The sequence below is a fragment of the Meles meles genome, chromosome 17 (genome assembly GCF_922984935.1).
Source record: "Meles meles chromosome 17, mMelMel3.1 paternal haplotype, whole genome shotgun sequence".
NCBI lineage: Eukaryota > Metazoa > Chordata > Mammalia > Carnivora > Mustelidae > Meles > Meles meles.
In genome coordinates this window covers 8,286,196-8,301,501 of record NC_060082.1, presented here as the reverse complement: position 1 = coordinate 8,301,501, position 15,306 = coordinate 8,286,196, and the positions used below count along the sequence as shown (strand labels likewise).

The window sequence follows — 15,306 nt, the reverse complement described above, 5'->3', positions numbered from 1 at the left end:
ATTAAAATGAAAATGCTTTCCTCTTTAAATATGTGCCGTATTTAAGTTTGGGTTTGTTTGCTTGTTTAGGGGCATTTCTGTAATTTTGCCAACCATACAACCCAAAGGTTGCGGATGTCGGTTAGAGCGCAGGGGCACAGGCACGGGGCAAGCTGAGCACCAGTATGGTGCTGAATACATGGGCTGGCCTGGCCCAGCTGGGAACCCACAGCGTCACTCCCCCCAGCTCCCAACACCCACTGTCCCTGGGTCCCAAGGCTCTCTGTGCGCCCCTCTCCTAAACCCTCTCCCAATTCCCTCAGTTTAACTTCAATCCCTCTCCTCCCCAAACCTCCCCGGCACCCTGATTGTTAGAAGCAGCAACACCAAACTTCCAAAACACTCGTTTTGATAGGTTATGACCCCAGAGTGCTTTGCACCCTCCTGCCCGCCTCTTGAACGCCAGGATTTGTCTAATCCAATCCCAAAAATGGATCACACAAAAGCGACTGGAGAGAAGGGATACTTCTCATCAGTCTTCATGTGGAGTGTCTATAGCTTTCATTCAGATCCTGATACAGCGCATACGGTCCAATCACGTGGCTTCTGCCCGACTCAATACTGTGCCTGAATGGTAGTGTCCTAGGAAAGCTGGGTTGTAACTTCCCTTCCCTTGCTCCCCGCCTTACACACACACACACAGACACACACACACAGACACACAACGAAAGAGAGGGAAAAAAAGACCTAACACTTGAACTCGCTGGTCAGCAAGAAAGTTTTTGCATTTACCGGCCACGGATGAACTCCTGTCAAGTCACTCCTGCCACTTCGACCCCAAAAGGAAGCTGAGCAGAGGCAGCCCTAAATTGTCTAAAGTTATTTCACTCCCGCTCGGCTCAAGGCCTCATACCATCAAAATTATTCCCCTGCCGTATACACCATGCCCCCCCTCTCCTACTAATACAAACACACACACACACACACACACACACACACATTATTCTCCAATGTTGTAAAGAAGAGAGGAGTACCAGTCCCATAATATAATTGCTGTATTACAAAGAAGTGGCAGGCAGGAATAATAAGATAAGGTGTCAAAAGTGAAATACAGTAGTAGACTTAAAAATAAAAAAACCCACAGTTCTATGATGGGGGTGTTAATTGAACACAGAGAAAAAAGAAAGGAGAGAGAACAAAAGAGTGTTAAGGAAGTAAAAAAAAAATAATTTTTTAACCTCCTTCAGTGATTTGATTTAACTTCAGTGCAGATAATTCACTGAGGAAAATCGGCTGAAAATGCCATAGATAGCTATTATGTTCTAAAATTAAAAACTATTCACAACAATTATAGCTATTCATTGCTATCTATAAATACTCTCCTTAGTAAATGGCACCTAATATTTCTTGTGTGTTTTCTTCATTTTTAAACCTGCATGATTTTTGACACAAAAGTCAAAAAAAAAGAAAAAAGAAAGACTGGAAAATACAAGCACGGGCTTTTTAAAGAAATGCGGTGTGTTTATCTTTTTTTCCCTCCTTCTCTTCCATCCCATCAACCCCACTACCACCACACACACATATGTAGAACTCAGCCAATTGCTAATTTGTCAGAAGACAAGGAATGGTTCCTTAAAAAAAAAAAACAAAAAACAAGAGAAAATAAGATATTGAGGGGCTCAAAACTCTCCATTAAATCCCGCTGTTCCTAGAAGGAGAGAGCAGATCAAAACCCCTTCTGAAACACACATCGTTGTGGGTCTGGACAAGGTTTTCCTGGCTGTTGTTTGAGATTTGATGCACGAGCATTTTGCAAACATTCTCTTTCCCTAGCGTTTATTTTAAAAAAGCAAAAGGGTATCAAAATAAAAACTCATCCACACTCTGAAGCAAGAAGACACATGGTGGTTTTGTTTTTTTTTTTTTTTAATATCCTCACAGTAATTTCTGACTTAAATACCATCAATCAACTGTAATTTAGACACTGCTGCCTACTTTGGGTGTTGTGAGCATGTGTTTCTTTCAAGTTCCAAAAGGTTGGTTAGACTGTCTTTGCTAGTGTTCCTACTTCTTTCCGAGTCTTCCAACTGAAACCAGTAACAAAAGCAAAAAAAAAGTAAAAGCAGCAAATGAAGGCCATTGCCATGCTTCTCTCAGAGTCCCGTCTTCCTGACATAAAGACCTAGGTGAGCCAAACGCGTCAACTTGACATGAGAATACAAACCAGCAAACAAGCCCACCAGACTTCAGGTAACTCGTTCAAGGCAAGAGGGCTTGGAAGGAACAATAGGAAAAGTCCCATAACAATGAAGGAATGGCTAGAAACTGACCACCCAACAGATCTGGTTCCCAGCTCTGTCCCAAGAGGGGTAAAAAAAAAAAAAAGAAAGAAAAAAAAAAAGGTTCCTACAACTTATCGACCGCAAGGAAGATATGCTGGCACAGGGACCAGGACTTGGGCAAACACCAAGAACGAAGTAATAATCATGCTTTAGAATCATGCTTTTAGAATCAAAGGCTTCTCCTCCACACACCCGTCGTCCGTCCTCTACCTTTAACACAGAACACTCAACATTCCAGGAGACGTTTCTTCCTTCCCCTCACTACTAACGTACAAGTGGGAAAAAAACAAGGAGGAAGCCCCTTTTTTACTTTTCTTCTTTTTTTTTTTTTTTATAAACTTTCACCCATGGGAGCCCTCTCAACCCACAACCCTATGTGTGTGTATGTGTGCACGTGTGCATGCGCACAGGGGCAGGGATCCTTGCTGTTTGCAGTTTCCAGAACCTGATCAACTATGTTTTAAATGTATGATTCTAAAGACAACACACTGAACCTTAACTTAGATTTCTTTTTAAGTCTCCAGACATTAATTCATTAAGTGCCAGAAAATTTTAAAAAAGCAAAATACACAAGCCGATGATAAATTACACCTACAAGTGTGATTTTGACCAATACCACTGCTTCCTATCACTGCAGTGTAGCCAATATGAAGAAGGAACAAACTCTTTAACACCGGAACCGGATCTCTATTCACACCCACCCACTTTGATCTACTGCCTTAGTAGGTTTTAATTAGAAGACCAGAATTAAACACTTTGGCCACAATATACACCCAAGTGCCCTGATGGGCTTCCTTTCAATAAAAATCTGATTAAAGTGTCTTCAAAAAAAGAGTCATCTCAGCCTGGATTATCAAATATGGCTTTACATCTTGATTTCTAGATTTCATGACTCAAAGATAGGCAGGAAAACAGGCTCGATTAGAGATAAATTTCAACAAACCACATATTCCAAGTAAATAAGCATCAGAGATCAAAAGAGAAAATGAGAAGGAAGAAAAAAAGGAGAGAAGAAACAAATAGACATGCACTTAGGCTTCCTGCTCTGGCAAATAGAAAACAAACAAACTAAAAAGTGTGACAAACTGGAAAAGCTCTTTGATATTTTGCATGCACCGTTCATCCATCTCTTAAAAGTATTTCACAGCTAAAATAATGTAATTAACAGCTTTGCAGTAAGGTTAGGCTCTGGCAAGGCAACCTGGAAGTCTTGAAGGTCTGAACATCACTGCTTAGGTGCTTTGTCTAGAATGTTATGCACAACACAAATAACATTCAACAAAGGAGCTGCTGACTAATTTCACATAGATTTCAAGACCCAAGTAATTACGCATTCATCAGCGGCCACATCTTGAAACTATTTATTTTTTAAAAGACAAACAGAGAGCTTTCGAAAAGAAAGCCACCCTGTGCGCCCTCCCCCCGCCCTTTTTTTATGTGTAACTATCAATGTATATCAACCGGGCATGCAATCATATTTATTGTCACTTTCATTCATGTCATGCCCTTGCTTATATGGTTTAGATATGAATTATTGACTGTTACACTCCTTGTTGTAAAAAATAAATAAATAAATAGGACGGCAGGTACTTTGCACTGCTCTGAAGCAAGCGAGCAAGTCAGAGGCCGGCAGAAGCTCCCGCTTTATATAACCACCCCTCGTTCCTCATCTTTATGCCCTAGTTTCAGATTGCCTTCTCAACTCTCTCTTTTTACAAGGGAGAGATGCACCCACTTTGGAAAAGGAAGGCTTAACCCAGACAAACACAAGGATGCGGCTAAATGTCCTTTGCAGAGCATCTGTTGTTTAAGAACACCTTTGATTGATGATTGCTATTTTTTAATTGTTGCTTTAAAATTTAAATGCCCTCCTGGGACGTGTTATAAGTGTGTGAGTCCATGATATGAGGTCTAGAAAGTAGAAAAAAACAACAGAATGAGGGATCTCATGGCATGATATTCCCCTCAACCCAACGCTTCTCCCTGCTATAAAATCACAGGGCACTCAGACGCTGGGTAACCTGCCGTTGTATGGCACTTTCCACAAAGGTATTTGACAACACAGCTGAGAACCTTTAGCCTGCTGCTTGATACAATCACAAGAAAAAAAGGAAAGGAAACTTTAAACAGTTCAGCCCCCATGCCCAACTCCAAAAAAAGGAGGGTTTTCAATACGGGCCAACAATATTTTCCTCCAGGAAACAGACTTTTACTTTCATATTTTTCCCCCAAAGGCACACGTCATTCCATAAATTTCCCTTCAGAACCTCTCTTTGAGCCCCAATTTCAAAGAGGCTGGTAACAGAGTCAAGGAAAATAAAGCAGTCATGCTTGATAATAACTGTCAAAGAAACTTGGTGCTTTTTCCAGGAAGCAGAGCTACTAGGATTTCCTATTGGAATCTGCGATCAATCTTGACAGCACTTTTATGCTGAAATTTTAATATTTAAATAATGGGTTTGTCATTGCTGGTGAAGTGAATCAATTGGCCAAAGAAAATGCTTAAATGTTGGAATCTCGGTCCTACCTGTTTTTTCTTTGATTTCACACAACACATTAAACAAGGCAGGCTTCATTCTGTGGCAGTTTAAAGCATGTTTTCTGCAAGAAAGAAACAACAATGTAATAGGACTTTCAAGATCAAACTGCAGATAAGGCACAGGGGGAAAAATCTGAGCATTTAGCCAAAATCATATCCCAAGCATAACTCTGTGGCATGCTTCAATTGTTTTATGACTTAATATACAGAGTCCCGCCATAGAAAAAGAAATAATGTTAATTAGCAGGGAGAGAGTAGGGATTTAACTACAGAACAGAACTAACCTAAATTATGCCCATTTAGGCGGAGTTAGTTTGTTGTTGTTGTTTTTTTTTTTTTAAGTAGTTCAATTAAAGTGGAATTCTTAAACCAATAATCCTATCAAGGGCAATGAATACGGTGAAGCCAAAAGCATGGGATAACAGTTTTCTATAATCTATGCAGCCACCTCGGCCCAGGAGCTGTCTGCCTCTCGGTCTGTGTGTGTGTTTTCAAATTTAATTCATCCATGTGTTCGAATTCATTCCGCAGATGCCCCTGTATTCTCATAAACACAAGATGCTTGAAAGGTCTTCTGAGTAGAACTGTCAATTTATAAAATTTCAGTCCCCAAGTTAAAGAGTATGGAAATGCATTGCCAGGGGGCAAACATACCCATATGGGGAATAAATTCATTTCTCTGTGTTCACATTACGCCTCTCGTGCACGCACACTGCTTATTTGCAGGTGCTGAAATTCAATTATTTACAATTAGGACCTTGCACCCATTGGGGAAAAAATAAATACAATTCTGCCTTTTAGATTAGTGATTTACCTGGTTCTTGTGGGTGTTTGTATTCAGAAGGCACTTGAAGAAGCAAACAATACCTTTCCCTTGATTTTACTATGGAAGCACTTAGCAGAAAGATATTGTTTTGGAAACAAAATCCTGATCATATTAGCTATCAGGGAAGGGAATTCTGTTTACAAACTCAAATTAATGTGTAAAGACAAATGGAAATCCCTGGCACGCCAGACACATGCAATAATTTTTTAATTCTTGTGAAAGTTAAAAAAAAAAAAAAAAAAGAAAAGAAAAAACCAGACACATCCCCATGAAGAACAGTAACAAGAAGTCAGTTCTATATACTACTGTACAGCAGGGGAATAAACTCCAAAATTCAAGAGTATCAAAATAAACACATGCATTGTGTCTAAAACACGAAGGGTTTACTTTGTAAATAATAAATGTACATGAGAAAGGTATGGCTAAGGAAAGGAAAAAGAGATTCAGTGTTGCTAAGTAGAGTTACATTGTTTAACCGAAAAGAGAGCTTACTGGTGATTGAGTTCCCCTGTGGGGTGAGAAAAAAGGTGGAAAATACTTCACTGTATCTAAGACCCCTTTTGGGGCCTTTTAGAATAGTTTCATTAATTGTATTCTTACATACAGGCCCAAATGGAAAAACAAACAAAAGCAACAACAACAAAAAAGCCCCACACGGCTTCCCAGAAACATTGCATTTCCACAGCACAGCAATGGGGTTATGGAAGGAGAACAGATTTCCCTCTCCCCAAATTGTGTCTGATCTCTCTCAGCATCTAGGCCACTGTAAGGGGGGACCCGCCAGGCCAAGGCTGACCTCAGTTATACAAAAAGGAATACGACTCAACATGAGAAAAGTGGGGAGTCTCCAACCTTCCCGGCCCCTTCTAGTCCACAAACTTGTTATTAAACCAGTTTACTGGTTATGTCTGAGTTTATTTTTCTGGAACAATGCAATGGAGAAATTTGTTCCAATTCAAAAAGAGATAGCCAGTGGGAAATCTTCTACTTTACGGTAATTATTAGTTTCTCTTCAGATACTACAATTCAAAATGAGCTCCGATTCATTTCTGAAAACTTTCCCCCATTTAAGAAAATCAAGAATAGTCCCAGTCTTCGCGAACATTTCTAAGTTTTCGAGCCCATGGGAACCTCAATACTTCTGAGTTTACATGTTTCATGTGCTTGCTGCCAAAATAAGGGTATAATTCATAACATCCATGCTTTGAACTGCTTCTCATTTTCTCAACTCAAATTCCATATTTCCATAAGACAAAAATACATAGAACGATGTCCATTATAACTAAGTCCTTTGGGGTATAGGAATTGTGTACATATTTAAAAAGAAAAAACTACTTCTGAGATTTAACAAAGCGGGTAATTAAGTGTAAAGATGTATGTGGTCATTAGATTTTTTAAATTCTTCCTTTTGAGATCAGCCTTGGGCAAGCTGTTAGTGGGTTGCCACTAACTCTACATTTTATTCTGAAAGAGAATTTACTGTAAAATCCTAGAGTAGAGAGCTGTATACTGGGAAGTGGGTTAAGTTGAGAAGCTCACAGCTTCTTTATTATGGTTCCTTAATAAAGATCTTCGTGTCCTATAGTACTGAAATACATGAAATTCCCACATGCCTTCATTTCTATTTATTTGCATTCTAACTGGTCCTGAAAGAAGCATGGGAAAAAAAGCATGCTTGATTTTTGTCCCCCCCACCCCTTTTTTAAAGGACCATACATTCTGTGCCATGGAAGGCTGGTAAACTGACTCAAATTAGGAGACAATAAAGTTAAACTGAATATCTGAGTCGCCCAAAACTAACAAATACGCCTCAAAACAGAATTATGTTTTCCTTCTTTCCATTAGCTTCTTTTGAAACAGAATCAAATGAATGCAAAATATCTTTTGGATAGCTGACAAGTACTGACAAAGAATTAATCTGCCTTTTTTTTTTTTTTTTTAGGAGGGCAGAAAGGGGAAAAGATAATAAAAATTAATTTTGGAGGGGTACCTCGAGAAAGAAAAGCAAACTCTCTGGAATAGGTGAGAAGTCAGTAAATTTGCAAATGAAAGTGTTATTGGGACATTTTATTTTGTAATGTTACGGAGTCCCTCAATAAGAAGGCATGGAATGCTGTTCAAAACTTGACAATTCTGCTCTCTCTGATACTTTTTTAAAGCAGTAAAAAGTGCCGAGGGCCGCTTTTGGATCGGTTGGCAGTATTTTCGGCGTGCCTGAGTGTTTGTGTGGACATATATGAATATCTCTATATTCACACACACACACATTGCGCACACACACACACTGCACACACACACACACACACACAGCCACATCTCGGCATGGGCGATTACACTTTCGATAACAACGCTCCTTCCAATTTTACTCCTCCGCCATGTAGTTGCTCCTCAAAATGGAAAAAGAAATAACATTTAAAAAGAAAGCGCTGTGCTGATTCGGTTCCCATTGTTTCCCCCTGCGAGAGGGAGAAAAACAAAAAACCCCAAGAAAGGAAAAGAAAAGCCTCCATCTCACCTGGCCTGCGCCTCATCCAAACTCTGGTCTGTGATGGTCATAATTTGCTGTAAAATGTCTCCAATGTCCTGCTTCCTCCCGCCCTCCCCCTCGGTCCCTCCGGCCCCGTCCTGCAAGTGCTGGGACAGGCCGGGGTGTCCGGCCATCCCGACCCCAGCATGGGAATGCATCAGCCTGGGCTGCTCGTCCATCTCCAAAGGCAACGGCAGCCCCCGGCTCTTCCTCTTCTGCTCCTCGGCTCGGCTCCTGGGCAGCACCAAGGCTTTTTATCCTTCAAGCTGGCTTCAGATCCTTTTCAGGATAAACAGGGAAGGGGGAAAAAAAGAAGACCAAAAGAAAAAAAAAAAATCCCTTTGCCTCTTTTAGAGGCTGGTGGGAGGATGGGGAGTGGGGAGGGGGAGGGGGGCGTGAAGGGGTTGCGGGGTGAGGGTGGGGATAAGGGCTGGTGGGGAAGGGTGTTGACTCCAAAAAGCAAGAAAAATAAACCACCTTCCCACTTGACGAAAAGAAATCAGAGCTGGCTTTTGGTTTTTCAGTCCGGTCTCCTTTGCAAGGCAGAAATGGGCTCCCGGCGCTTAAATCTGTGGCTTAATCCTTTTGCAAATATGCATTGATCGGGAGAAAGGAGAGGAAGGCAGGGGGATTGCAATGCAAACTTTCCCCCCCACCCCCCGCTGCCCCCCACCCCCACTCCGGGCCAGAGTGATCTCAAAGGGGGTGGGCTGTTGCAAAAGCCAGATCTCCCCCGGCCGCGGCGGCAGGCAGAGCACAGGCTCTCTCCTCCTCCGTGTCTCTGCAAACTCCGGCAGCCCCGTCAGCCTCCTGCTTTTGTTTAGCTCAGGCTCAGGACTCCAGAAACACATACAGAAAAACCACAGCCTGCGAGAAGGAGGAGGAGGAGGAGAAGGAGGAGGAGGAGGAGGAGGAGGAGGAGGAGAAGGAGGAGGAGGAGGACGAGAAGGAGAGGGGAGGGGGCGGGGAAGCCGCGGGGCGGGGGAGAGAAGGAGGGAGGAGGGAGTGCGGGCCCCGCCCCCCTGTCCTGATTGGCTGTCGGAGGGAAGACGGGCCCTCCTCCCCCTGCTGGCCTCCCTGCGCCTCCTCCAGGGCCTCCTTCGGCTCCTCCTCGCCCGGCGCCCTGTCAATCAGAGTTCAGAGGTGGGCCGGGAAGGAGGCCGGGCCAGTGCCAAGTCTCCAGTCCTTAAAGGTGCAATGGTACCGCAGCTCCAGCTCAGTTAATGCCCAGTCTTGTCGCCTCCCTCGCTTAGCTGCCGTCCTTGAGGAAAATGTGGCTCCACTTCGGTGCAAACGTATAATATTTACAGACGGGGTGAGTCTACCCCCCACCCTGGTTTTCTTTTGCTGTAATATTGCAACTGGAAAACTGGATGGTTGTAAATCTTTACACCTCAGGGAAACTGTTGAGACCAAAAGTTTGTCAGCACGAGGTAGTTATGAAGCACAATCGCGCTGCTAATATAACTAACAATGGTCTCTAATAAACAGCAAATGCAATAATAGATTTTTAAAAAAATCACAGCAGAGTTAAAAGTAATACCGAACTGTGGCATTTTTGTTCCATGAAAACTAAATTATGAACTATGAAACAAAATAATGTTGAAGAAAAAAAGATGAATAAATAAGTCCACAAAATGAATCCAATTCTACATATCTCTCCCTTCCCCCTGGGGGAAATTAGTTATTTGGCTTAAATACTTAATAAAGAAATGCATTATCACAGTCTGGTTCTAGTTTTTAATATAGTCTAATAAGCATTATTAACTGGAATAAGAAACGAACTGACGTTTATTGAGTGCCTACTATGCACCAAGTAATTTACATGACTTATTTTATTTAATCCCCAAGACATCTCTGTGAGCTATGGATTATGATTTTCACTTTACAGAAAGGGAGCTCAGAGAGGTTACATAACTTTTCCAAGTTCCCACAATTTTTAAGTGTCGAAGCTGGAATTCAAACCGAAGTGTGGCCCTCTACAAAAACCTGGTGTTTCAACTATGCAACCTGTCTGGGTCGAATGGAAATAGGTGAATCTCGTAAAAATTAGCTAGGTATGCGCTGCCCATGTTGTTGTAAACAGACTTAAAGTGCTTAAAAAGATACATAGCTGAACAAAATGACTCAACTTGGAAAATGAGTAGGAAAGAATGAAAAATGATTTAAATAGAATGGGGCGGCGGGGGGGGACTAATAAGAAACTCCTAGCTGAAGTTCCATACTATACCGCTGGGTAGATCACAAATTTGCCTCCCATCTTTTCATCAGACAAGGTGAGAGGAGACATCTGACTGGCTATGCAGTCACAATGGGCAAAAGATAAAAGGGCAGATGAATTACTTAGGCCAAGTCCAGAATAGGTTGAAACCTAAACTGTTCTAATGTTTAGCCAGCCCTCTGCCCAGACAGTGGTATGGCCAAAGGAAACGTGTGGAACCCCTGCAAACCTCAGTGTTTTCAACCTGCAAAATGGAAGGCAAGCTTGCCAGGTGCTTTGAGATCCTCAAGTAAAATGTTACTCTTTTCATCACTCCAACCTCCTTCCCAATCATTATCAAAAACAAGTTTGGCAACATACGGAGCGCTTATGAAAGGATTTCAAAGCCATTCTTAACAAGCTACTCGGAACATATTGGCATGAGGACATGCAGTAAAGCGTATTAATGGTAATTATGATGCCATTACTTAATAACAATTGTTTTATTCATAGACATACCCTGACTTGTAAACTGGTTTTTTAAATCAACACTAATAAAAAGTTGAGCACAAATGATATCCTCAGACTGTATGTCAATCACAGCGAATATCCCTTAAAATGATGAAATGATCCCATCTTCAAGCATGAAAAGACGTCAACCCAGGTCCTAGGTGAAATCAGTATGAGAGCAAGTGATTTTAACAGAAAATCTAATAAAAGTTCACCAGGCAACGTATTGGAAAAGGTATCATTGATACCAGAAGGTCATTGTCATCTAGAAACATTCCTTTTGGGGTGATAAAAATGTTCTAAAATTACATAGGGGTGATGATAGCTCCATTTTGGGAATATACTAAAAACCAGAATTTTTTTTGTACAGAGACTTGTACACTTTGTAAGTGTGAATTTTATGGTAATGTGAATTATATCTCAATAAAGCTTTTTTTAGGATAAAAAAATTAGGAAAGTGAGAAATGTCCACAATAATAATATTAATGATAGTATTTATTGAGTGCTTGGGGTGCCTGGCTGGCTCAGCCTGTAGAAGGTACAATTCTTGATCTTGGGGTCATGAGTTTGAGTGCCACAGTAGGTATAGAGATTACTTAAAAATAAAATATTTAACAAAAAATGTGTTGAGTGCTTTAGCATGATAGCAACATGGGTTTGAACTAAGCAGGTCCATTTATATGTGGATTTTCTTAATAAATATAGTACAGTAAAATACAGTACTGTAAATGTATTTTTCTCTTCTGATTTTCTTTTTTTTTTAAAGATTTATTTTATTATTTTATTTTACTTTTTAGAAAGAGAAAGAGAGAGAGAGAGCACGCAGTAAGAGGATGGGGCAAAGGGAGAGGGAAAGAAAGAATCTCCAGCAGACTCCTCACTGAGCATGAAGCCAGCTTGATCCCACCACCCTGAGAACATGACCTGAGCCAAAATCAAGAGTTGGACGCTTTACCAATGAGTCACCCAGGTGCCCCTGACTTATGATTTTCTTAATAACATTTTCATTTCTCTAGTTTACTTTAAGACTATATATATGATACATATAATAATACGTATACTAAATATGTGTTAATCAACTCTTATGTTATTGATAAGGCTTCTGGTCAATAGTCGGCTATCAGTAGTTAAATTTGGATTTTCTACTGCATAGGGCGTTGGCACCCCTAGCCCCCATGTGTTCAAAGGCGAACAGCATATTCAACATACTTTACTACACAGCTGTCTCATCGCAATACCTATGCTTTTAATTATTACTCTATAGTGATGCCAAAATACATTTCAATATATATTTAAAGTTAGAGATGAGATATCTTGTCCTAGACGCCCGTGAGGGATGAGAAGCCGGGCAGCCCAATCACAGTGATTAGAAGAAAGCTTTGAGTGATAAGTAAGAGCCTAGGTATTGAGGTCGGACACTTGGGGTGATTGAATTAATAAAGTGGGTTAAATATACCGTTGGTCCTTGAACAACTGGCTGGATTAGAGGTCCTGCTCTCCACGCAGTCAAAAATCTGCATATAACTTCTGACTCCCCCAAAACTTAAGTAGTAACAGCCTACTGTTGCCAGACACCAAATTTTTGGAGAAGATACAATAAGAGGAATTAGGAAAGTGTCAGAAGCAAGGGAAAGGGGAGGTGATTATGAGGAACGTTTTCAAGGAAGAGCCAGTAGAACTTGATAATTGATTTTATGTGGATTGGGGAAGGGGTAAAGAAATGTTTTCCAGCTTATGTGGGAAGAATGAAATAGTGTTAACAGAATAGTAACTCTAACTATAGATACAATTTGTTGAGTGCCGATTGTGCTTCAGCCACTGTATGAACATGACTGCTCAATTGTAGCGACGGGGCCCTTCATTGCAACAACTTTGTGAGATTATATTCTCCATTTTGCAGATGAAGAATCCAAAGTTCCTGGAAGTTGAATTACTTCACGAAGTATGGATTTGAAAACTCTCTTATTTGAAATGCATCACAGATGAAAGGACGTTCAGAGGAAACACTACCAAAGGTGAAATAGAATAAAAATTAGAATCTTCTCTTCTCATTAAGGAACTTCTAGAAGTAGTAGATTCTGGGGAGAAATTTACACACCTTATGTGCTGGGACAAGGGAGGGATAGTGCTTTTGTGTTCGTTCCATAGCTCAGTGGTGCTTCACTTGTAATAGATATTTTTTAACGTGTCTGTGTTGAAGAGTGAAGGATGCTAGTCATTGTGCTATAGTTCTTCAGAATAATACCAGAAGTCCACTGAATCATATTCCAGAGACATGAGCCATTATCAGTTTTGGCCACTTAGCATAGTCATTCTCAATGCAGTCTTACTCTAATGTTTACAAAGTCATCGCATCATGTTTCCCTGTGTGTCAAGATTTCGTTTACTCTGAAGATTCTCTTTCAAACTCCATTAGATACTCAGTGATTTATGTTCTCATCTTCATTAAGGGACAAAGAGCAGGGTGCAAGGAACCAGGTCCTTCCCCAACAAACCAAATGGAAAGAGACAGGCTCGCGGCACGGTCCCAGAAATAAGTTCACTACCAGGTGGTCTTACATCATCTAAGCAGACGCTCATCTAGTATGTCTATGATTATATTTGAACTGACCTCTAGGTGTCTGTAGCTTTTCTGCTTATGTGGGAACAGAAATTGTCCTCCACCCAAGAGTTCACAACTCCAGGCAGTCAATGGCTGCCCCAATTCCTCATCCAAGGACTCTAGACTTTATTTTTCATGTCTTCTCTTATCCTTGTACCTTGCTCTTCAACTTTTCCAGTCCCTTCTCTACCTCCATTCCTCTTGCGCTTCCCCTTCCTTCACCAGCCCTCCTCCATCCAGTTCGTCCTGCTCACAGAGCTCATTCATTCCCAGCTCAGTCTTGTTTCCTTGTCTCACTGGGCAGGCCCTGAAGCAGCGTGGGACCGCCACCCTACATGGGGCCCTATTGTCCTGCATCAGAACAGGGAGAGCCTACAGCAGGGATTCTTAACCAGTGATACATAAAGGAGCTTCGGGAGTTCCATGAACCCTTGGAAACTATATACAAAAGTTGGTGATACGCACTACCTGACATTATTTTTGGAGCAGGGTCCATTATGCGTATCAGAGTCCCCAGGTATTTCAAAATCCAAAAAAGGTAACTTCTGCTAGCCTTGGATTATCAAGTAGAGTAAATGGTACTTTACTCTAAACATTTGTTTTAACGTTACTTTAAAGTAAACCTTACCCTGCTTTGGTCTGGAGAAACCAGGAGGCTCTTAGCAGAGGAGATTTTGTAGGAAATATCTAGCTCTATTTCCAAAATGGAGCAAGCTACCAGATTGTCAACAGCCCATGAGTACGGACAATCGAATGATTGTCAGTCTAATTGCAATGTCAGGGCTGAAGAGCTGCAGGTACCAACCCTTGAAAGCAAATCCAGAGGAAAGGATGAGAATCCGTCGTGGAACGTTGACACTGTTGTTTGGTTCAAGGCACTGGGAATACGGTGGTAATAAGACAAAATGGATTCCCTGAATTCATTGAATTCTAGTGTAAGAGATAAACAAGTGAATAAATACATGAGCTCAGGGACTCATAGATGCTATGAATGAAAGAAAGCAGGGTCATGTAAGCATGGTACTGGGGAGGGGTGGAAGGCAACATCCAATAAGGTGGTCAGAGAAGAGCTTTCTCAGAAGCTGAGATGCGGGTTAATTTTGAGGGACAACACGCCAGTTATGGGTAGGTCCTGGGAAAGAGCATGGGGTCGGGGTGGCAGTAGGGTAGGAAGGAGGAAAGAACAAATGCCAAGGGCTTGCGCTTGGATTTGAACATGAAGGAAAAAAAGCCAGAGAGACAGGAGCACAGGAAGTGAGAGAAAAAGTATACAAAGATGAAATCAGAGCAGGGAGCAGAGACCTGATAATGCATGGAATTCCAGGCCATGGTAAGGACGTGGGGTTTTATACAGGTGCATTTGAAGTCCACTGGAGCATGCTAAGCAGAGGAGTGATAATGAACATTTGTTCAACAAAGACTTTTTGAGAACCTCCCGCACGCCAGGCATTTTCGAACCACTACCGTATATGCCAAGTCTGGCCTCCACTGACATGGAACTTACTTTCTAGTAGAACAAGTAGATGAACACAATAATGGAATGAAAAATTCTATAAAGATGAAGTTAAAGAAATGGCAGAAGGGGACCCGTGAGCTACCTTCCATTGAGTAGAGGAGAAATGGCCAATATGGTGGCCCTACCAAAGGAACGAATCTGCCTACAATGTTTGAGAGACAGGAACCAAAGACAATGTGGCAAGATGAGGAAAGTGGCCCAAAACTGAGGTTAAAAAAAAAAAAAGGGTAGGTAAGATCAGCAAATGAGAACCCATTGGAAGGTT

General features: G+C 41.4%; 1 protein-coding gene across 4 annotated transcripts in view; it reads right to left on the bottom strand.

The window, feature by feature from the left end:
• Positions 1–9,069, bottom strand: part of PBX1 (PBX homeobox 1) — a 308,878-nt gene extending 299,809 nt beyond the window's left edge. For 3 of the 4 annotated variants that reach the window (XM_045982818.1, XM_045982820.1, XM_045982819.1), the window contains exons 1-2: positions 8,202–9,069; positions 4,849–4,922 (exon numbers count right to left, since the gene is read on the bottom strand). In XM_045982818.1, coding sequence (XP_045838774.1) covers positions 4,849–4,922; positions 8,202–8,392 — 265 coding nt within the window. In that variant the 5' untranslated portion in view covers positions 8,393–9,069. The remainder of the gene's footprint in view (positions 1–4,848; positions 4,923–8,201) is intronic. The other variant, XM_045982817.1, reaches the window with a different exon arrangement.
• Positions 9,070–15,306: the final 6,237 nt, after the last annotated feature.